General features: G+C 38.5%; 1 protein-coding gene across 4 annotated transcripts in view; it reads right to left on the bottom strand.

The window, feature by feature from the left end:
• MAP4K3 (mitogen-activated protein kinase kinase kinase kinase 3) overlaps positions 1-24261 on the bottom strand; it is a 189469-nt gene that overhangs the window by 80728 nt on the left and 84480 nt on the right. For all 4 annotated transcript variants that reach the window (XM_069583498.1, XM_069583500.1, XM_069583499.1 and 1 more), the window contains exons 3-4: positions 13345-13435; positions 1508-1572 (exon numbers count right to left, since the gene is read on the bottom strand). In XM_069583498.1, the coding sequence (XP_069439599.1) occupies positions 1508-1572; positions 13345-13435 (156 nt within the window). The remainder of the gene's footprint in view (positions 1-1507; positions 1573-13344; positions 13436-24261) is intronic.

Here is a 24261-nt window from a genome sequence, read left to right as displayed (position 1 = left end):
GCTTCAAAAAACTAAAGGTGTAGAAGAACAGATGAAAAATTACAAGAAAAGAATAAGACAGAAAATTGAAGGAGACCTGAAACAGAATCAGTTTTCAGAAATGAAAAATACAGTCACCAAAAATGAAAACCTAATGGATGTACTTATCACATGTGTACAATCAGTGAACTGGAAGATGGCTATGAGTATCCTCAGTGTTCTGAGGGACTAAAAACTGGAAAACATGAAGGCGACTTTAAGAGACATGGAATGGAAATTCTAGGAGGAGCAATCAGAGAAACTGAAGGAGAAACTATTTGAAGAGACAGTAATTAGCCATTGTCAGATTTGATAAAAGAACTAAATCTCATAGCTAAGCATTTTAAGTTCCCAGCAGGAAAAGTAATCTACGTGTAGGTACTAGAAACACCAGAAATGAGAAAAGTCTTAAAAGCAATTAGAAAGAAAGGAAGAGTACCCGCCAAGGATCAGTAGTTAGCAGAAGGTACCAACAACTACAGAAACGAGAGGACAATGGTCTGGTATCTTTGAAATGCTGACAGAAAACATCTGCCAGAGGATAAAATGTGCCTATGTCTGCTTACTCTATCATTTAAGAATGAGGATCAAAGACTGAGTTTACCACCAGGAGATTTAGCTGGAAAAAACTTCAGAAAGAAGGAAATTAAATCAATCAGTATGGAAACCATAGTAGAGAAATTAGTCCAAATGAAGACAATAAAAGGGGAAAATAGTTTTTAAAATTTTTAACAAACTTTCAGAAACACTATGTTCTGTAATGCAAATGGTGCCAAATATCTTTCAATTTTCACTGAATCAAAATGTTATTAATAAAAAGGAAAAAATTCTCAAATACAAAGAATAGCCACACTTAATAAAACACATTCTCAGAAAATAAGTAACTTTTCATGAAGCAGAAATACTCAATATTCTTATGTTTTTCCTTCCGGCCTTTTTAAGTTCCCTGCCCAAGAATCGAACCCATGCCCCCTGCAGTAGAAGCAATGAGTCTTAGCCACTAGACTACCCAGTGAGTCCCTTTCTGGCTTTTGAGGCTCTCTGGATCTGATCCCAGACACACCCCAGACAGTGAGAGCGATCTCGAGTCACACCTTCACGTCACTCTGCTGCTGCTTCATCCCCAGGAGCGCACATCGCTCTCTTCTTTGTACCCAAAGTTCACCGATCTTTTAAAGACCAATTTAAAGCCCATTTTCTTCATTATACCTTCTAAAACACTTCTAGAAAATCTATCATTTCCTGTTTCCTATTCCAACTGAACTAACTATATATAAAATGTCTTCCTTAGAATTAGCAAATAATTCCACTGCATGCAGCTTTCTAACTTAGAAAGCAAATGCTCCTTTTGCCTATATATATCTTAAATTTCCTTATGTATCCAAATGACAAAACATACTTTCCACAAAACATTGATGTTTAATATAGTAAATAACTGTATTTTAAGACATTCTACTTAATCTCTTTAACATACAACTTTTGGTCTTACCATGATAAATATCCTGTAAGGAACCACCTCCGCAAAACTCCATGCAAATCCAAAGTTTATCTCGCCTATAAAAAGAAAATAAGCATTATCACATTGTCATGATTAAAACTACTTGAAGTGACAAGTATTTGAAAGCTGTAATGTTAATACCTTGAAAAACGACATAAATGCAACGTGCTATTTAAGAGAGAAGCTAATCTCTATAAGTAAACAAACCTTCGATACTTATGTGCTACTGTAACTCAACCTAAGGTTTTAATTCTTAAAATACACCTTTTGCAGGATATATAGACGTCATCCAGCACATTCAAATGAGATAAAATGTCCCTTTAGTCAAAAACTTCCCTTCCATCAGTTATCCATCTACCTTATGACTGTATTATAAAAGTTAAATGCTAATTAGAAGGTTTATACCAAAAATTATATAGAATATTTATCACATAGAATAGCAATACATCTTAAACTACATCACTTTGGTGGTGCTCCTATCAACAAAACAGACAAAATGTAAAATTTACCCTCATATCTAGACTCAACAAAGATCTTTCCAAAATAACCTTTGTTAAAAATTTATCCCTTAGAACAAAAGAAAAGAAAAAAGAGAACTATCACTCACTTGTCTTTAGTAGAATTTCTCTTTCACATTTACATTATATGACAGCATAATCATAAGTCACAGGAGAAATAATTAGCAAAGAAATAATTGCTTATTCCTTTGTTCATTCCTTTGTTGAATCATTAATTACTTCATCTCAAAATGTACCAGGAAATGTACTATTCTTGGAGGGCAGAGATGCAATAGAAAGTCTCTGAATTCAGCACGCTCAGTCTAACACAGAAGATTCTGCCTTCATAATATGTCTGTCTCTCACCCCTGTATCAATGGTGCCTAGGTATCCAGTAAATAAGTGTTTATTCTATAAATGAATGAATACATGAGCGATTGAAAGAATAAACAAATTGATTAGATGCAGGGTTGGCAAACTATGGCCAGTGGGCCAAACCTAACCTGCTGCCTGATTCTGCATGGCCAGGAATTATGAATGGTTTTCATGTTTTTAAATGGTTGGGGGAGGGTTGTCAAAAGGCTTCTGGACATGACAATTATGTGAAATTCAAATTTTAGTGTCTGTGTCAAGTTTTATTGGAACATAGTCAAACTCGTTCACGTACATATTATCTGTGGCTGTTTTTTGTACTAAAAGCAAAGGTGAGCTATTCTGATAGAAACACACAAAATCCACAAAACTTAAAGTGTTTATTTACTATATGGCCATTTACAGAAAAGGTCTGGTGGCCCTTGGACGGGATTATAGTTTGATTAATGACCAATCCGGCCTTGTATAAGTTCTGCAAGAACCTAGAGGTAAAATAACCAGCCAAGTTATAAGGGATATTTAAGGGAGGAAAAAACATTCGAGTTGGGTCTTGAAGTTAAAGTAGGAACCCACTGCCAAGAGACATGGAAAAGGTCTGTGCAAAAGAACGAAACTCTGAAAGAAGACCCACATTTGAGAGACTGTGGATGATTTAGCATGAGCTGAACTCAGGCTACCTGAAGAGAGAGTGCAAGACACGAAGCTAGAATGGGCTGAGGTCATACTGTCAAACAGCGGTCTGTAGATGCCTCGGTTTAGTGACCTTCATCTGGGAGGTCTCTAGTTTGTCAGTGTCTCTTAAAATGTGGCACCCAGAGCTAAGTACTATTCAGAGTAGTGCACGTGAAAAGTGGAAGGCGCTCAGTCGTGTATGACTCCGCAAAATTCTCCAGGCCAGAATACTGGGGTGGGAAGCCTTTCCCTTCTCCAGGGGATCTTCCCAACCCGGGTCTCCCACATTGTAGCCAGATTCTGGACCAGCTGAGCCACAAGGGAGGCCCTCAGAGCAGTGCACGAACAGTATACTAACAAGTGGAGCTGCTGTGAGGAGTGGACACGTATGGCAGTGCTGGTGTGACGGAGCAGACCTGAGGGGTGAGCTGACCTGGCTGGGTACGATGGACCATGCACCATGTAGCAAGCGAACACAGACCGTTAAGAGTGTGGTCAGCACACAAGAGAACAAACTGCCATGATTCTACAAAGCTGAAGAGAGTGAAGCCCAGCGAAAGAAACCGGGACCTCACATTTACACGTGGTCCACGCACCGATGAAACTGAGACATGGCAGCCGATGGTGAAGCATGACCTAGCTGGGCTTCCTAGGTGGCTCAGTGGTAAAGAATTCATTTGCCAATGCGGGACACATGGGTTTGATCCCTGGGTTGGGAAGATTCCCAGGAGAAGGAAATGGCAACTTACTCCAGTATTCTTGCCTGAGAAAGCCCATGGACAGAGGAGCCTAGCAGGATAGAGCCCATGGGGTCACAAAGAATCAGACACGACTTACTGACTAAACAAGAAGAAGTGAGGTTACTAATGAGCTTAAGAAGAAATTTTTCCACTGGTGACTGAATAGCACTCTAAGTATACTGCTCAGAATGACCACCTGGCACCTCTCTGCACAGAGAGGTATAAGACTCAGGCAAGTCCGTCAACCAATATTCTTTGAAATGATGCTTAGACTAAAATTCAATATGTATAATGCAGGATTTCATAGCCTGATCTCTCTAAACTGAATCCTTTCTTTAGGACAATGTTTCTCAAAGTATGGTCTGGGGCCCTCTAAGAGTGCCAGAGATCCTTTCAGTGGGTCAGCAAGGTTAAACCCATTTTCATAACAACATTAAAAATTACTTGCCCTTTGCACTCTTTTTTGAGAATACAGTGGAGTTTTCCAGAGGCTGCAGAAGTGGGATGATGATGTCAGTCCTCTGATGGCTATTGGGATATGTGCTTATGTATTCTTGTTTCAAATGCTTCTCAGTTTTGTTTATAATATAGTAAATATCAATAGATATGATCCATAGAAACCAGAGCTCTTTGAGGTACTCAATAATTTTTAAGAGTGCAGAAAAAAATGAGCTTTCAGATCAAAATGTTTTGAGAACTACGGCTCTAAAATATTTTCGCATCTGCTGCACATGAATCTGATGTAAAATTCCTGTTGCAAGTGATTATGCAAACAGGCAACAGGGACTCCTCACATCTTACAAAAACTGGCTGAATGGCTGTTCTGGGATCTGCTTAGGATAAACAGAAATAACATGTAAACTGCTTAGTAAAGGACCTCGAATTTAATAAGCCCAAAAAACGTTAAGCCATTTCTACTTCTTTTCGTATATTTCATCTTGTTGGGCAGTTATTTACACTGCTTACATTGCTCCTAGAACTCAGAGAAGATGTAAATAGATAAAACTGCCCTTTTCTTTTTTAAGAGGAAAAAAATAGGAGATGGGAGTGATCTGATGTAACTTCTTACTAAAGTGTTAATCACCACTTCCTTCTTATAAGTGCTAATTATGTGATTAATTATCTTAGATGCTTGTTGGGGACAGATGACGGACAAGTTTAATGGTCTATATTTTCTAGAAATCACCTTTCCTTTCCGAATTGGTCAATGCTGATCACTGATCTTTTGACATCTCTCCTATTCGTCAAAAGGCACTCAGTGACAGTGGATGACAATCATGTCTGCTATATTTTCAGTACAGTAATGAGATATATTTTATATAAATCTAAAAAGGATTGGATTCATGTAAAGTGTCTAGTGTTCTATAATTGTCTACTCATCTATCTGTGCTTCATTTCTTTCTTAATAATGCTTTTCCTACCCTTGCTACTTTGAAAACAATTCTCCTTTAGTAAAGAAAATGGATGTAGGAAATGAGTTCTCTGCTTTTTAACATATTTCAGTATTACACCATCCTCTCCTTGAAGCTGGTCTACTCCTTTGCCTACCTTGCTTAAAAGTACAATTTTCTCTTCATTCTATGTGAAATGACTTTCCAACTTATAGACTGAGGAAAAAAACTGTAATAATACACTTAATATTTTACTTTTCAAGAGGTCTAAAATACTTCACCTTTATAACTCTCTATTTAGTTAACTCTGCTATTATAAAAATTGCTTGAATATTCTGAGTTTATTAGAAAAATGACTTCCATCTGTTCCATGAATGTCTCTCTTGTGATGGTGAATCTTCATTTGCTTTTGGTCATTCACCAAGCCATCTCTCTAACAGGAAAGAACTTGAATCACATTAGTCCATTTTATGCAGGCCAATAAATTGTAAAATCTTTGTCACTGGGTATTTGGGACTGAAATACAATTAATCACTGAGGTAAATATATGTGTCTCTTAATTTCCTGACTCAACAAATCCTTAGAATTCTTCTTTCTTATCCTCTAAAATCATTGGACTGTTTGACAAGGAATAGAAAAATAAATAGGGGCAAAATTCACTATTCTCACCTTCTAGTTCAGTGTTTACTAGAATATATATTTCATTGAAGAGTTTATCATTTCTATCAATACAACACACCTTTTAACCTTCCAATACTGATTGAAAAACTAAGCATAATTATTTATATATTTTGCCCAAATATAACAATGTTTTAAAAGAAAAAATGTGAGCATGATCACCAAGGATAAACAGCTCTTGAATGTCTGCTACAAACTGGCACACCAAGCTATTCCTCGCACCTCATGTGAAAAATATAAAGTTCACTAACTGCTGGGAGTTTTAATTTAGGATAACTTATTTTAATGTGAGCTGAATTTAAAATGTTTTGGTTCATTTTTAAACATATGTAAAAAAAAGTGACTGCCTTCCAAAAAGGTATATGGAACCCATCCACCTGCTTCCCCTTTAACAATGTGGGGTAGCTATGTATTCAGGGGATACAAGGTGACCTATTTCTCTGTAATTCTACCTAACAAGCCCCAGTTTGGCATAGTATCTGAGCAAGAATGGATCACAGGACAGCAGCTCTGTGTGAAGCATGCTCCCTCAAAATTAACCGCGGGACAGTGAAATGAGTGTTAGAAATGTCATGTGTTAGCCTTCTCTCGGAAATTAACAATGTCACTGATATTTAAAGGGCTCTGAGAAAACCAGTGGGGTTGGGGGATACAGGGTACAAGGAGAAATGGAAGGAGGAGATGTAGGAAAAGGAGGAATGCGTGGGGAAACGTGGATGAAGAGAAGAAAGGGGAGGATGGGAAACAGGAAAAGCTGGAAAGGGGAGAATGGAGAGGAGGAGGAGGAGGAGAACAAACAGCAGAAGGGGAGAGGGAAGATGAAGAAAAAGAGGAGATACAAATTCTCTGATTTGCTCCATCCCCAAATTATTTTTTCCATAAACCCACATATGAGCACCCCTCAAAACAAATGTTCGGTAGAAATACCCCAGCAATACTGGTGTAAGAAAGTACCTTGTAAGGTAGTTCCATCAAATCTCTCACACTTAAAGAGGACCATCAGGCATAACCTGGTGAAATTCGAATGAAGTATCTTAGTTTAACTGATAGTTTTGTATTAAAGCTAATTTCTTAAGTTTTAACAAATATCCCAGGGTTATGCAAGATGTTAATATCAGATAAAGCTGAGAGAACTCTCTGTACTATCTTGGCAACTTTTATGTAAATCAAACATATTCCAAAATTAAGTTTCTTTTTTTAAAAAACAGTGTGTGTGCTAAGTCGCTTCAGTCATGTCTGACTCTTTGCGACCCCATGGACTGTAGCCTGCCAGGTCCTCTGTCTCATTCTCCAGGCGAGAATACTGGAGTGGATTGCCATGTCCTGCTCTAAAAGAGAGAGTAACTAGGTATAAATTAAAATGACTTAACTGTAATTTTAATTTTCATAGTGTGAACATTCAAAAAGGCATTTTTAGTTAAGATTCTGTGGTTTCCTTGGCAAGTCCTCTCTCTGGCTCTAGAAAAAAAATTTCTTCCACTTTCTGTACGACTCAAGAGACTACCATCTCTTTCTTGGATTACTGTAATAAATACACTGTATAAAATTAACTGACTCCTTGTCTTAATCTCCTACACTCCAAGTTCCTCCCCCACAGAATATACTATCTCTGAGTTAAAGCCTTCCAACAAGTATGCTCTACACTTATAGCTCTTAATTAAGGCATAAAAGGTTTCTTTCTTTGCCTAAATCTCCTCAGCCTTACCTTCTGAACTACACCCTTTCCCCTTAAGCTTTAATGTGAGATTATTAGCTGTCTCCTGAACACTTCATGATTTTTCCATGCATGCATTTCCTTTGTCAGAAATTATAATCTTCTATACACATGCACACACCACAGTAAATGCTTACTAACCCTTTAACACCATTTGGGAATCATATCATTCAAAGAGCTCTCTCTGACTCGCTTTGGCAAAATCAGATACTCTACCATCTTTACCACTTTGTAACTTACATCAAAATGATTATTGTACTTAGCATACGTGCTAAGTCCCTTCAGTCACATCTGACTCTTTGCGACCCAACAGCCTGTAGCCTGCCAGCCTTCTCTGTCCATGGGGTTTTTCAGGCAAGCATACTGGAGTGGGTTGTCACTCTCCGGGAGACCTTCCTAACCCAGGGACTGACCCAGGCCTCTCATGGCTCCCGAACTGGCAGGCAGGCTCTTTACCACTAGCACCACCTAGGAGGGCCCCACCTAGCACATCATGCTGCAATTTGCTCATATTTGTTTTTTCTACTCAATAATAAGATCCTTAAAGGCAAGGGCTGTTTTATCTATCTTAACATCTCCAGAAAAAATCAATACAGCACTCCAGACATGCTAAGAAATAACATAAAAACACTTTGTAAGTGGTGGTGATTTATAAGTATATTATTACTGTAAATTAAATTATGTTCAAGTACACTGGATTTCAAAGGTTTAAAATATCTCATCATCTAAATAAAATTGTTTTTACAATTCCGGCTCTGATCCTCCAAAGGCTTATCTTTTGAGGAGCATTTGCTGTTATTCAAAGGATACACTGGGCTAAGGAAAGCTCAGAAGCAATCTGAAGTCAAAATCATAATTTGCTTAAAAGAAACAATAGTTAAAAGAAGCTTAAAAGAAGTTCTTCTGGGAATAAAGAATAGGCCTATAGTGATTTACCTCTGTCGTTTTATAAATATATACACAGAAATACATAGATAAATATATATATGAAACCAGGACTATTTAAATTTCCAAAGAAATGTTTTATATATTCAGCTCTTATTGCATAGTATGTATAATTAGGCACTCGATAAACACAGGCCTTTAAAAATTTTTTTTTAATTTTATATTGAAGCATAGTTAATTAGTTACACATTAGCTTCAGGTGTAGAGCAAAGTGATTCAGCTGTACATATATATATATATTTAATGAACATGTATCTGAGCAAACTCTGGGAGACAGTGGACAGGGAAGCCTGGAGTGCTTCAGTCCACAGGGATATGAAGAATCAGACATGACTCAGTGACTGAAAAACAACAATAACAATTCTTTTTCAAATTCTTTTCCCATTTATGCTATCATGGAATACTGAATAAAGTTCCCTGTGTTTTACAGGAGGTCCTTGTTGGAATAAACACAGTCTTTTAAGGATATTGAAGAGCAAGTAAGGAAGGCACCATCAAGAATATTAGGCTCCTGTTTCACAGGAGGCTCAGTCTTGAGATTTCCTTGGGAAGTGATCATAGCTCACTATAATCCTGTTATAAAATATGCTTCTGAAATTAATTATATGCTGGTCATCTATTCAGTAAATTCAAGGGTTAAGTCTAATTTTCTGGAGGGGAAATTTATTAACAAACTACATTAGTTCAATTTCCTCAATTTTTGGCCTAAATTTGTTATACTAGGCTACAATGGCAACAAGATAGAAGAAAGTCACTAAGAATAATATATATTTTAGAGGGCTTGTATTAAGGTCAAACAAACAAGCTCCTTGCCTTCTGTAAAATGAGAAAGAATCCAAGAAACCACGTTTCCTTGGAGGCTAAATCTGCCCTTTCTGGACTACGTAATACCTATACCTAAAAGAATGGTACCTGCAAAGCCAGGTTTAAATCCCAGTGCCTACAAAGAGTAGTTGGATAACCTGAAGAAGTCATTTATCCAGCACTCCATCTTCTCATCAGTAAAAAAAAGAGTGGGCTAAAGTGACAAGACCTCTTAGTCCCTTCCAGCTCTAACACCCTACAAGGCTAGTGATCATTATCCCATAGTCTGAATTTGGCTGGGTCTAGACTTTACCTAGGGAAGTAGGGAAGAATTTATTGAAGAATAAAGAAAGAGAGGATTAACTGCTATTTTATATTAATACTACCGTTTGCTTTCATATTACTTTCATCAGCTATACAAGTTACAGAATAAAACTATCTATTTAAACCAATAGCACTGGGAATTCCCTGGTGTTCCAGTGGCTAGGACCTCGAGCTTCCACTGCAATGGGCATGGATTTGGAGCTAAGATCCCACATGCACTGCCCTGTGGCAAAAAGAACAAAAACCACAACAAAAACCCCCAAATCTACCACCAACAAAACAACAACAAATCCCCCTAAAAAATCCCAGTACTCCTATGTCAGATCATTCAACTCCAAATGAACACAGCCTCACTTAAAATAATAATAATAACCTTAATTTCATCTGTTTCATTATGGTTTCTGGACAGTTTTGCCCTTTGTATTCTTATATTCAGATTAAAATAAAAGTACCCTCTTTAAAAAAAAATCCATCCAGTTATACAGATATTTGCACACTTTTCTGTATGTACACTATCTTTCGATTTTAAAAGTTTACTTTTGAGGGTGTGGAGAAAAGGGAACCCTCCTACACTGTTGGTGGGAATGCAAACTAGTACAGCCACTATGGAGAACAGTGTGGAGATTCCTTAAAAAATTGCAAATAGAACTACCTTATGACCCAGCAATCCCACTGCTGGGCATACACACCGAGGAAACCAGAATTGAAAGAGACACATGTACTCCAATGTTCATCGCAGCACTGTTTATAATAGCCAGGACATGGAAACAACCTAGATGTCCATCAGCAGATGAATGGATAAGAAAGCGGTGGTACATATACACAATGGAGTATTACTCAGCCGTTAAAAAGGATACATTTGAATCAGTTCTGATGAGATGGATGAAACTGGAGCCGATTATACAGAGTGAAGTAAGCCAGAAAGAAAAACACCAATACAGTATACTAACACATATATATGGAATTTAGAAAGATGGCAATGACGACCCTGTATGCAAGACAGGGAAAGAGACACAGATGTGTATAACGGACTTTTGGACTCAGAGGGAGAGGGAGAGGGTGGGATGATTTGGGAGAATGGCATTGTAACATGTATACTATCATGTAAGAAGCAAATCGCCAGCCTATGTCCGACGCAGGATACAGCATGCTTGGGGCTGGTGCACGGTGATGACCCACAGAGATGTTATGGGGAGGGAGGTGGGAGGGGGGTTCATGTTTGGGAACGCATGTACACCCGTGGTGGATTCATGTCAATGTATGGCAAAACCAATACAGTATTGTAAAGTAAAATAAAGTAAAAAAAAAAAAAGTTTACTTAAAAAAAAAAGGGTATTCAAAATATAGTCAGAATACATGTTTCCTGAAATCTAAAAGGAAGTAATATTTTTTTTAGGCATAACCTCAAACTGGCTCTCTTGCAGCAAGTCTCAAAGTTAAGGTTAAAGAGTATGTGACTACAAACTTGTGCTGTTTTGCCCAAAGCCTCAACAAAAATGGATATAAGCCCCAAAGGAATTCGGCATTCTGGTAACAAGATCAAATGTTCTGCTGCTTAACCTGTGTGAGAAGGCTCCTGCCTAAGGAAGCCAGAAAGTCTAATGTCCAATTTAGTGTAACATGAGCTTGGGGGATCTTCTGGGGCAGGACAGGGGGTAAGATGTGAAATGTTACAAGTTTATCTGGTCAGCTCTTTTGCCAAGAAGTAGAAAGGCCAAATCAAAAGTCATGTGATCCACAAGCAGAGTATCACAGAAAGCTTTTGTAAATAATTTGAAATGAGACTGGGAACTAAATACTTGGCAGGAAACTCTCTCAAACACCTTATTTGTAAAACTGGAAGACTATTTACCAGAGTAATATTGTTAACAGCATTGTTGAAAAAAATCAAATAAGGCACTGACCTGATGGTATTTAAAAAATAGCTAATAGTAATAGCAATTGTACCAATAGTAGTAGCAATAGCAGTTAACATTATTGAGTATTTATTATGTTGTAATCATTGTTCTAAACATGTGTATTTACCGATTATCCTCATTTGCTATCACATCATGTATCTATTATCTGCATTTTAGAGATGAGCAAACAGAGGCACAGAGTGATTAGGTAATTTGCCATAAGTCACACAGTTAGTAAGTGATGGCATCAGGGTTCAACCAACCTGATTCCAGAACTCTAGGCTCTCTAAACTAGCAACTATACTACTGTCTCTTTCATAAAAAGACCACCCCAAGGTTGCCATGTAAATGGGTGCAGCTATCGGAATAACAGGTTAGACTGTGGATGGTCCCATACTTCTAGAAGACTCAGGCCATGTTTGAGAAAAGCTCAGTTCAATGTCTTTGGGGGAAACACAGAAACTCTTAAATTACCTATTCTTCCTTGGAGGAAGAAAACTTTGTAATACTTTTCCCAAATGAGTCTAAGCAGGGTCATTTTGTTAGAACCAACAGTAAAACAAATTGTTCTGAAATAATTTTAACATAGTGATAGCAATCGATTATTTGTATCATGAGTTTAAAAGATTTTAAGAGACTTCTTTGAGCTGATATCAGTAACTGCCTGTGCTGGGTCTGTCCATAAAATAAAAACTGATGCAGAAACGGTTGTTAGAGTATTGTCTGAACCACTCACCATTAAAGCAGTTTCAACTTGGTTGTTAAAGAACCCATTCAAAATGTTTAATAGTCACTGACCTGGGGGTAGTACCTGTCCCTATGTGAACTAAAGTCTCCATTAAACCCACCCTTCGACCTCAATGAAGGTGGGCAATCAAAGCTGTCCAAGAGTAGTTAGAATCAAGAAGAGTTGGTCCGGTTGGCTTTTCACAAGCTGGAAAGAAGAGAGGGCAGAACTGCCCAGTCTTTTCCATATGCTGTGCCTGTATCAGAAGAGGAGAAGTGTTTTGTACTTGGCTCACAGATGGAAGGGGCGCTGTAATAAGTTACATCCTTATCTTACTTACCCTACAATGTATGGAAACCAAACAGGAGTTTTTTTTTTGTCTGTTTGTTTTTTTAATACCTAAGAAAACATTCTGCAATCCCCCCTTTTGGAAGGAACCTTGAAAACAATTAGGTTACAATGTTCAACTTATAACTACAAACAGAAGTGAATGAAACACAAGATTTGAACTTGAGGTCATCCCCTATGGAATATGATCTGGGAAACCCAGCCTGGTCCTGCCAAACAAAACAAGGGGTGGTAAACTCAGTCTTTCTAAGTTCACTTTAATACCTGGGAAAATAAGAAGCTAGTGAAATAATTATAATTCATAGTCCTTTGGATAAAATAAAAGGAAGGGATGATGCAATACTCTGAGGATAGAAGCACAAAAGAAAAAAAAAGGTTCTAATAAAAACAACAGATATGCTTTCTAAAGTCACCCAAGACTAGAAGAAAGGGGCAACAGAATGGTTTATTTAGATCTCTACCATAGAAAGACTAACCATAGAACTTTTTACTTGTGAAACTACATCCAGAATTCCCAAGAGTACAACAGACGTATCACAGACTGTGGTACTGGCTACAGAATTAGAGAGGTCATAAAAATTCCATTCATGTGAAAATATTGTATCTCCGAAGCATGAAGAAATATGCAAAACATGGTACTTGAGCTAACTTAATTTTGTTAAATGTATTAAATGACAGAAATCATTACTGCTTTTCATAAGGGAAACAAACAATGTACCTGAGATAGCTTCCAAAATAAGCAACAATATTTGGGTGTTTACAGTCTTTCATCATAATAATTTCTTGCTGCACAACTGCAAAGTCTTCTCCTAGAATAAAAAATAAGCACATTGAATATTTAGCAGGTAAATTTCAAAACGTCAATTTGTTTCAAAACATAATAAATTATGCTGATATTATTTTTAATGACAACTTCAGTCCTTTCTTGACAGAATGTAAAGTACAGCAATTAAAAGTATGAACTCTGGCCCCAGACTGTGTGGATTCGAATCCTAACTCTGTCCCTGACGAAGCTGTGTGGACTTGGGCAAGTTACCTGATCTCTCTGTGCCAATTTCTTCCTCTGTAAAATGGGGCTAAAAAATAATAATAACTTATTTCATAGGGCTGTTGTAAGGGTTAAGTGAACTAATGTATGTAAAATGCTTAGAACAGTATCTGACACAGAGAAAGCATTAGATAAGCATTTATTATTATTACAATTATGCCCTGGATATAATCATCACGTGATTCACTAGAAATACATTATTTTTCCCTTTATTAGCAAATAACATTTAATATAAGTTTACACAAAGAAACAATTCTTTTTAAAGTTAGGGTAGGAACCCTTAGACACCCAGACTATCAAATGTACCTCCAGTTCTCTGTGTAGAGCTGAGCGGCCTTTAGCATTACTGGGTTACCAGGTGGTCCCCACACACAGGCCTATCCTCTAGTGCCTTGTCCCAGGTGTGCTGGGATGTAGAATGGGACTGTATTTAAGCCTGGTCAGACTGTAAGCAAATGATCTCTCCCCTTCTACTCCTTTCCTCCTTGCCCAAATTCTTTGAAATAAGATCTGGCAATTCTATAACAATGGCACACACTATGCCTCCTGAATGAACACTTGTCATAGAAAAAGAACTGCCATGAATGCAAGGTGGTAAACCAGAGACCATGCAGGAGGAGAACATGGAGAAGTGCTTACATTTAAATCAAAGCAGCTTTTATTACTAATTCCGTTTTTAAAGTGCTGCTGCTGCTGCTGCTGCTGCTAGCTCGCTTCAGTCGTGTCCGACTCTGTGTGACTATATACTATGAAAAATCTGATTAAATGAATATTAGTGGCAAAGTCAAAACAGGCGTCCCAAACCAGGCTAAATCATAAAAGCAAGGGTGTAATGAGAAGCCCTGACATTTCCGGTCTTGGCATCTGCCACCTGTAAATGTCACTGAGGCCTGAAGTAGCCTAACTGTGAAACATATGAGCTCAATACAGTCCCAGGTACAGGGAAGAAGTAGTAGAGAGGAGACAGCATGTCAGATTTGTCATTTCTGCACTGAAATGAAAATCAAACATCTCCGAAGGGACAGTAGCAAATTTTTATATTTTCAAAATTTCAAAAGAAAATCACTAAACCAGGAGGATATTCTGCTGGGTTTACTTTCCACTAGTAAGAATTCCTGATTTTCAGTATATTAAGAAAAATCCAAGATAAAAATAATCAAGCCATAATGAGACTAATACCCATTTTCAGGGATATACTAACTACTTTGAAAGCTCTAAATTTTGCTTTTTCACCTGCCTCTTGATTATCCTTTTCCCCAATCTGGTAACTGGGTTACAGGAGATCAAAGTTGAGACAAAGTGAACTCCAGAACTTTAGTTTAATGGTTAGAGGACAGCTTCTGTCTTTGGGGGAGCAGCCCTGAAGTTGTTAGTCATCACACAACCTCTAAGGGAGCCAGAACAATACCGATCTGCAGAAAACAACAAGAAGAAACAAAAAAAGGGGAGAAGGGGAAAGGCATGTGACAAGTAAGTAAACTTGGAAATCTCATCTGCGTTGGTCATTTCCAGATATACCTGTTCTTGATCAATAAATTCCCTGTACTGTTTAAGCCACCTTGAGTTGTAGTTTCTGTCACACCTGCAAGCATCAATGTCTACATGTCTACATCCTCACTGGACTGATACATCCTACGGAACAGATTGATGCTTATATGATCTTTGTATCCCTAGCACCTAATATGTAATCAATAATATGCACTTGTCTGAATGAACCCTTGACAGAACATAATGCCTCGACCTGATGACTCAAATCAGGAACATCGGCTTTTGGTTTAATTTCATCCAGTTATTAGCATGTTTTACACAACTGTTTGCTTGCTACTCCTGTGCTTTTACTAAAACCTACCAGTGACTTTAAGTCTTCAACTATCTCTTTTCCCAGCAAATCTTGATACAAAGTGCTTCCTTTTTATCCTATTAAGTCAATTCCTGTGATTAGGACAATGGCCAAATGAAATTTAACATTTTTGCGGGGAAAAAAAATCCAAAGGAAAAAAACTGACAATTTGATTTTTAAAGGTAACTGAAAAAGATAGATTTGAGAAGGAAAAGAGAAAGCAGTTTATTATATTAATTAATCCAAAGGAGACTAAAAGACTTAAAGGACTTTCTTCAAAGTTCAAGAGAAATATTCCAAAAAATAAATTAACAGCCCTCCCCACCTAGATCTTAGCATACCTAACTGGATACTGCAAATTCTTAGCAATTTTGAGAGTCTAGGAGTTTTTGGTAAAATTTTTAGACATGAAAGTAAAGCAAGGATGGCAAAAATAAAAACAAAACCTAATTGAAAAAAACAGGCAAGCCTAGAAGTAGAGTAGAGATCATGAATAAACCAAGTAGGCAGGCAGAAAAATACAAATACATGCAAAGTTCTCGGAATAAACATGACACATACCAAGTGGTAAAAGATATTAACTATTTAGTAGACTGAATAATGGCTCCAAGGATAGCCAGATGCTAACCTCTGAAACCTGTGAATGCTACCACATATGGCAAAAAGAGGTTCGCAAGTGTGATTAAATTTAAGGATCTTGCAATGGGAAGATTATCCTGAATTATTAGGGTGGGCCCTCTAAGTGTAATCACAAGTGTCCTTTTAACAGGAGGCAGAGGGGATCACTGCTCCATTTTTGGGCTAAGATCAAATGTAAGAGGAGGGAGAGGGAGACTTGGAATGGCAATCCACTCCAGTATTCTTGCCTAAAAAATCCCCTGGACAAAGGAGACTGGCAGGCTACAGTCCAAAGGGTTGCAAAGAGTCGGACACGACTGAGCGACTGAGCGCAGCACAGAGGGAGACTTGACTATAAGAAGGCAAGGAGCAAGATGCTATGCCGCTGGCTCTGAGGATGGAGGAAGAGGCCAAGAATTAACAAATGCAAGGAATGTAGCTCTAGAAGCTAGAAAAGGCAAGGAAACTGATTCTCCCTTAGCGTATTCAGAGGAAAAGCAGCCTTGTGAACACTCTGATCTGGACCCAATGAAATACACTCTGGACTTCTAAATTCCAGAACATTAAGATTAAGAATAAATTTGTGCTGTTTCAAGTCATCAAGTGTGGGATTTGCAAATGTAGCCATAGGAAATTAACACATAATTACTATCAACATTATATGTGACAGAGCTGACTAGCCATACACAAAAAATCTGCGCTCTCCCTTTTACGGTAGGGAAGTTACTGCTGGGAGGCAATCAGCCAGTCAAAAGACATGTCAAAAGACATTCCCTGTCAACATGATGTGCCTAAGAGACTAGTTCTCGCCAATGGGATGTGGGCAAAAAAAATATGCCCTTTTCCTGCTCTTTATTTTTCCATTAGCAGGCTAAATGACACTGTGAGGTCCCAGAAAATGTGAGAAGTCTGGGTCTCTGAGTCATCATAAGAAAAATTTCATCCAACAACTTGAACATCTGCTCTAAACTATGACATAAACTTGCAATAAAAACTTCAGTTCAGTTCAGTTCAGTCGCTTGGTTGTGTCCGACTCTTTGTAACCCCATGGACTGCGGCAACCCAGGCATCCCTGTCCATCACCAACTCCCAGAGCTTACTCAAACTCATGTCTACTGAGTCTGTGATGCCATCCAACCGTCTCACCCTCTGTCATCCCATTCTCCTCCTGCTTTCAATCTTTGTGAGCATTAGTGTCTTTTCAAATTAGTCAGTTCTTTACATCAGGTGGCCAAAGTATTGGAGTTTCAGCTTCAACATCAGTCCTTCCAATGAATATTCAGGACTGATTTCCTTTAGGATTGACTGGTTGGATCTCCTTGCAGTCCAAGGGACTCTCAAGAGTCTTCTCCAACACCACAGTTCAAAGCATCAATTTTTTGGCACTCAGCTTTCTTTATAGTCCAACTCACATTCACACATGACTACTGGAAAAACCATACCTTCGACTAGAGGGACCTTTGTTGGCAAAGTAATGTCTCTGCTTTTGAATATGCTGTCTAGGTTGGTCATAGCTTTTCTTCCAAGGAGCAAGCGTCTTTTAATATTATGGCTGCAGTCACCATCTGCAGTGATTTTGGAGCCCAAGAAAACAAAGTCTCTCACTGTTTCCATTGTTTCCCCATCTATATGCCATGAAAAGATGGGACTGGATGCCATGATCTTTGTTTTCTGAATGCTGAGTTTTAAGCCAACTTTTTTGCACTCTCCTCTTTCACTTTCATCAAGAGGCTCTTTAGTTATGCGCTTTCTGCCATAAGGCTGGTGTCATCTGCATATCTGAGGTTATTGATATTTCTCCCGGCAATTTTGATTCCAGCTTGTGCTTCATCCAGCCTGGCATTTCACATGATGTATTCTGCATATAAGTTAAATAAACAGGGTAACAATATACAGCCTTGACGTACTCCATTCCCGATATGGAACCAGTCTGTTGTTCCATGTCCAGTTCTAACTGTTGCTTCCTGATCTGCATATAGATTTCTCAGGAGGCAGGTCAGGTGGTCTGGTATTCCCATCTCTTGAAGAGTTTCCCACACTTTGTTGTGATCCACACAGTCAAAGGCTTTGGCATAGTCAATAAACAGAAGTTTTTTCTGGAATTCTCTTGCTTTTTCAATGATTCAACAGATGTTGGCAATCTGATCTCTGGTTCCTCTGCCTTTTCTAAATCCAGCTTGAACATCTGGAAGCTCACAGTTCATGTACTATTGAAGCCTGGCTTGGAAAATTTTGAGCATTACTTTGCTAACATGTGAGATGAATGCAATTGTGTGATAGTTTGAACATTTTGGCATTGCCTTTCTTTGGGATTGGAACAAAAATTGATCTTTTCCAGTCCTGTAGCCACTGCTAAGTTTTCAAAATTTGCTAATTTTGGGTGCAGTACTTTCACAGCATCATTTTTTAGGGTTTAAAATAGCTTAACTGGAATTCCATCACCTCCACTAGCTTTGTTCATAGTGATGCTTCCTAAGGCCCACTTGACTTCACATTCCAAGATGTCTGGTTCTTGGTGAGTGATCACACCATCGTGATTATTTGGGTCATGAAGATCTTTTTTGCATAGTTCTTCTGGGTATTCTTGCCACCTCTTCTTAATATCTTCTGCTTCTGTTAGGTCCATACCATTCCTGTCTTTTATTGAGCCTCTGCATGAAATGTTCCCTTGGTATCTCTAATTTTCTTGAAGAGATCTCTAGTCTTTCCCATTCTGTTGTTTTCCTCTATTTCTTTGCACTGATTGCTGAGGAAGGCTTTCTTATCTCTCCTTGCTATTCTTTGGAACTCTGCATTCAAATGGGTGTATCTTTCCTTTTCTCCTTTGCCTTTCACTTCTCTTCTTTTCTTCGCTATTTGTAAGGCCTCCTCAGACAGCCATTTTGCATTTCTTTTCCTTGGGGATGGTCTTGATCACTGTCTCTTGTACAATGTCATGAATCTCTGTCCATAGTTCTTTAGGTACTCTATCAGATCTAATCCCTTGAGTATATTTCTCACTTCCACTGTATAATCATAGGGTATTTGATTTAAATCATATCTGAATGGTCTAGTGGTTTTCCCTATTTTCTTCAATTTAAGTCTGAATTTGGCAATAAGGAGTTCATGATCTGAGCCACAGTCAGATCCTGGTCTTGTTTTTATGGACTGTATAGAGCTTCTCCATCTTTGGCTGCAAAGAATATAATCAATCTGATTTCTGTACTGACCATCGGGTGATGTCCATGAGTAGAGTCTTATCTTGTGAGGCTGGAAGAGGGTGTTTGCTACGACCACTGCATTCTCTTGGCAAAACTCTGTTAGCCTTTGCCCTGCTTCATTTTGTACTCCAAGGCCAAATTTGCCTGTTACTCTAGGTAGCTCTTGACTTCCTACTTTTGCATTCCAGTCCCCTATGATGAAGAGGACATCTTTTTTTGTGTGTTAATTCTAGAAGGTCTTGTAGGTCATCATAGAACCGTTCAGCTTCTTCAGCAGTACTGGTTGGGGCATAGACTTGGATTATTGCGATAACTGAATGGTTTGCCTTGGAAAAGAACAGAGATCAGTCTGTTGTTTTTGAGACACATCCAAGTACTGCATTTTGGACTCTTCTGTTTACTATGATGGCTACTCCATTTCTTCTAAGGGATTCTTGCCCTCAGTAGTAGATATAGTGAAGTAGTAAAGTCGCTCAGTCATGTCCTACTCTTTGCAACCCCATGGACTATAGCCCACCAGGCTCCTCCATCCATGGGATTCTCCAGGCAAGAGTACCGGAGTGGGTTGCCATGTCCTTCTCCAGGGGATCTTCCACACCCAGGGATCGAACCCAGGTCTCCCACGTTGTAGGCAGATGCTTTACCTTCTGAGCCACCAGGGAAGTCCAGTAGTAGACATAATGGTCATCTAAGTTGAATTCACCCATTGCAGTCCATTTTAGTTTCCTAAAATGTTGATATTAATTTTTTTTTTCTTTTGCTATCTCCGTTTGACCACTTCCAATTTGCCTTGATTCATGGACCTAACATTACAGGTTCCAATAAAATATTGCTCTTTACATCATCAGACTTTACTTCCATCACTAGTCACATCCACAGCTGGGTGTTGTTTTTTGCTTTGGCTCTGTCTCTTCATTCTTTCTGCAGTTATTTCTTCACTGATCTCCTGTGGCAGTTGGGCACCTACTGACCTGGGGAGTTCATCTTTCAGTGTCCTATCTTTTTGCCTTTTCATTCTGTTCATGGGGGTTCTCAAGGCAAGAATACTGAAGCGGTTTGCTATTCCCTTCTTCAGTGGACCATGTTTTGTCAGAACTCTCCACCATGACCTGTCCATCTTGGGCGGCCCTATACAGCATAGCTCCTAGTTTCATTGAGTGAGAGAAGGCTGTGGTCCATGTGATCAGTTTGGTTAGTTTTCTGTGACTGTGGTTTTCATTCTGTTCGCCCTCTGATGGATAAGGATAAGAGACTTATGGAAGCTTCCTGATGAGAGAGACTGACTAGGGGGAAACTGGGTCTTGTTCTGATGGAGGGGGCCATGCTCAGTAAAGCTTTAATCCAATTTTCTGTTGATGGGTGGGGCTGTGTTCCCTCCCTGTTGTTTGACCTGAGGTCAAACTATGGTGGATATAATGAAGATAATGAAAACTTATTATGCTCTAGTTTAGTTATTACAGCAGTTAGCATTATCCTAAAGTGATATACTCACCAACCATTTAACAAAAAAATTGTCCAAAATGAAGCAACTGACAAAGAACTAATCTCAAAAATATACAAGCAATTCCTGCAGCTCAGTTCAGGAAAAATAAACAGCCCAATCAAAAAATGGGCCAAAGAACTAAACAGACATTTCTCCAAAGAAGACATACAGATGGCTAACAAACACATGAAAAGATGCTCAACATCACTCATTATTGGAGGAATGCAAATCAAAACTACAATGAGGTACCATTTCACACCAGTCAGAATGGCTGCGATCCAAAAGTCTACAAGCAATAAATGCTGGAGAGGGTGTGGAGAAAAGGGAACCCTCCTACACTGTTGGTGGGAATGCAAACTAGTACAGCCACTATGGAGAACAGTGTGGAGATTCCTTAAAAAACTGGAACTAGAACTGCCTTATGACCCAGCAATCCCACTGCTGGGAATACACACCAAGGAAACCAGAATTGAAAGAGACACATGTACCCCAATGTTCACTGCAGCACTGTTTATCATAGCCAGGACATGGAAGCAACCTAGATGTCCATCAGCAGATGAATGGATAAGAAAGCTGTGGTACATATACACAATGGAGTATTATTCACCCATTAAAAAGAATGCATTTGAATCAGTTCTAATGAGGTGGATGAAACTGGAGCCGATTATACAGAGTGAAGTAAGCCAGAAAGAAAAACCCAAAAGAGTATACTAACACATATATATGGAATTTAGAAAGATGGTAATGATAACCCTGTATGCGAGATAGCAAAAGAGACACAGATGTATAGTACAGTCTTTTGGACTCTGTGGGAGAGGGAGAGGGTAGGATGATTTGGGAGAATGGCATTGAAACATGTATATTATCATATGTGAAATGAATCGCCAGTCCAAGTTCGATGCAGGATACAGGATGCTTGGTGCACTGGGATGACCCAGAGGGATGGTTTGGGGAGGGAGGTGGGTGGGGGGTTCAGGATGGGGAACACGTGTACACCCGTGGCAGATTCATGTTGATGTATGGCAAAACCAATACAATATTGTAAAGTAATTAGCCCCCAATTAAAATAAATAAATTTTAAAAAAGAAAACCAAAAATATTGTCCAAACTGTAGGAGGTTTTCCAAACTGTTAATTCACAAATGTTTTAATGGATTAACACACACAAGACTCTATCCTTTTAATAGACAGAGGCCAGATAAAGTGAATAAGATTATAGACATTTGTATTTGCTTCATTTTTTACACATTTTTAATTTAATGCTTTCCTACAAAAAGCTATTCATGTATGTGAGAGCTGTAAGACCTACTCTGGTTATAACATAAGCACTTTGTCTTAATAAGCTATCCACTCACATTTTCAAAAAATAGGCAAAAAATTCAATAAAGCAAATAAAATTCCACAAACACTGTTGCTAGATAAATATGGTCAAGCTGTCAAAAGAGAACTACTGGCAGGGTAGCACTACCACTGTGGTCTTTTTAACAGTTTATGTATCTAAGTCCAAGTATTCTTATGTGTATCTGCACAATGAGTAGAAGGAGAAAAACAGGCAAATTTAAGGATTATCTGTATTGGGAGGTGAACCAACAGACAAGTCTTTAGGAGACCAAGTCTGGGTCTCCTTGTAAACTGTCTTCTGTTTCCCTAGTTCTTTCCTTATGAAGTAACAGACAAGTTTACACGTCACCCTCAACTACCTTTTGTTTTCTGTTTCTTATTTTGATTTTTTTTTAATTTTCCCTGGGTCATCTTCATGCGTCTCTTCTAAGTGTTTAGCATGTTCATGTCTCTCAGAACATTTTTCTAGAAGTGTCACAACGAATGTAATGATAATGAAATAATTCTCTGCAGTATCAAAAGTTAATTGACACAGTAACTAACGATAGTGCAAATCAGAATTTAAAACATTTAATTACAACTTTTAAAGAGTTTACAAGCAAGTTATTTTGTTATAGATCTGATTTACCTTAGTGTGTAAGCATGTAAAGAAATATGTGTATGAGCATGTATTTGTGCATATATATTATTTGTGAAAATATCTAATGCTTTCATTTGGGTGAAGATGAATAGTTATTCTTAGGACATTCTGTGCTGAGAAGACATTCAACAATCACCACACACAGAGCAGCTAATATGACATAAAAGAAAACGTACTAAAGAACATGGGTAGAGTTCTAGAAATGAACAAGACTTTCCTTGACTTTAAGAAACTAACAGGGGATAAAAAATGCTGCACAATCATCACTATAATACCTTAGAGTCAAACCTTAAATAACTTCCTTCTTTTTCTTTTTAAAGTTATTCAACAGACTACTAACCACTACCATCAACTACTATCTGCCAGCAATGGGATGGCACCAGTTTAAAAAAAATACAAAAATCCCTGGCACTGTAGAGCTTACCTTCTAATGTAAGTAGACAGGCAATAGACAAAATAAGTCAGCAAAATTATATAGTATATTAGAAAGCAATGCGTACTAAGGTGAAAAAGGAAGCAAAGGAGGGATTTGGCAGGAATGGCTAAAGAGAGTGGGTGAGAAAGAAGATATTTGACTATAGACACAAATGGGAAGGGAGCCCCTGAAAAGGGTCAAACTGCCTGGCTTCTTGGAATAGGAGGCAGGCTGTGTGCTTGGTGTGGAGTGAGCTGGGAGAGAGCACAGAAGATGAGGGTGATGAGGGGGTATATCATATGTGAGCACTCTGTCTTGTACCCTGAGACAGGAATCCACAAAGACCCGACATGCTAACACTGACTGCTGGGTGGAAAACAAAAGGAGCAATGGTGGGAGCGGGGAAATCATTCAGAAGGTTGTATGTATCAATCCCTGGAGATGTGCACTGGATCGCACCAGGGCTGGAGCAGTGACGGTGGTGAGATGTGATCACCAACCCGATCTATTTTAAAGATAGGGCCAACTGGTTCCATCCGACTGGAAGTAGAGTATGAGAAAATGAGATGATTTAAATACCACTTTCAAACACATGGTCTGAGCAACTGGAAAGACGGAGTTGCCATTCACTGAAGTGTACTGACGCCCTTATTTCTGTAACATTAAATCTACGCTTTGCTGCTGGACTCACCATGTCTAGCGCAGGGTCAAGATTAAGGACAAGTATTTTGGAATCAAAATACTGAACTATGAAACTTGGTTTCACAACGTTCTGGTTGTATGATCTTAAGCAAATTCATTCGTTTTCACATTCTCTGAGCTCAGTTTCCTCATTATGAAATGGAGAGAACAGTGTCTCCCTCTGAAGGTTATTACAAAGGTTAAATGAAAGAAGTAGCTAAAACAAGACCTCACCCATGTTTAACAACTATCACCTCTATTACCGCCACCCAGCGTGATTTGCTATTTGTAACCCTACTTCCATTTCTCCTACAATTCCCCCACTTACTCTGCTTCAGCCACATTGGCTCCCTTGCTCTTCCTTGAACAC

The sequence above is a fragment of the Ovis canadensis genome, chromosome 3, assembly GCF_042477335.2.
Source record: "Ovis canadensis isolate MfBH-ARS-UI-01 breed Bighorn chromosome 3, ARS-UI_OviCan_v2, whole genome shotgun sequence".
Classification (NCBI taxonomy): domain Eukaryota; kingdom Metazoa; phylum Chordata; class Mammalia; order Artiodactyla; family Bovidae; genus Ovis; species Ovis canadensis.
The sequence above is the reverse complement of the archived record's forward strand: the minus strand, read 5'-3'. Positions and strand labels throughout refer to the sequence as shown.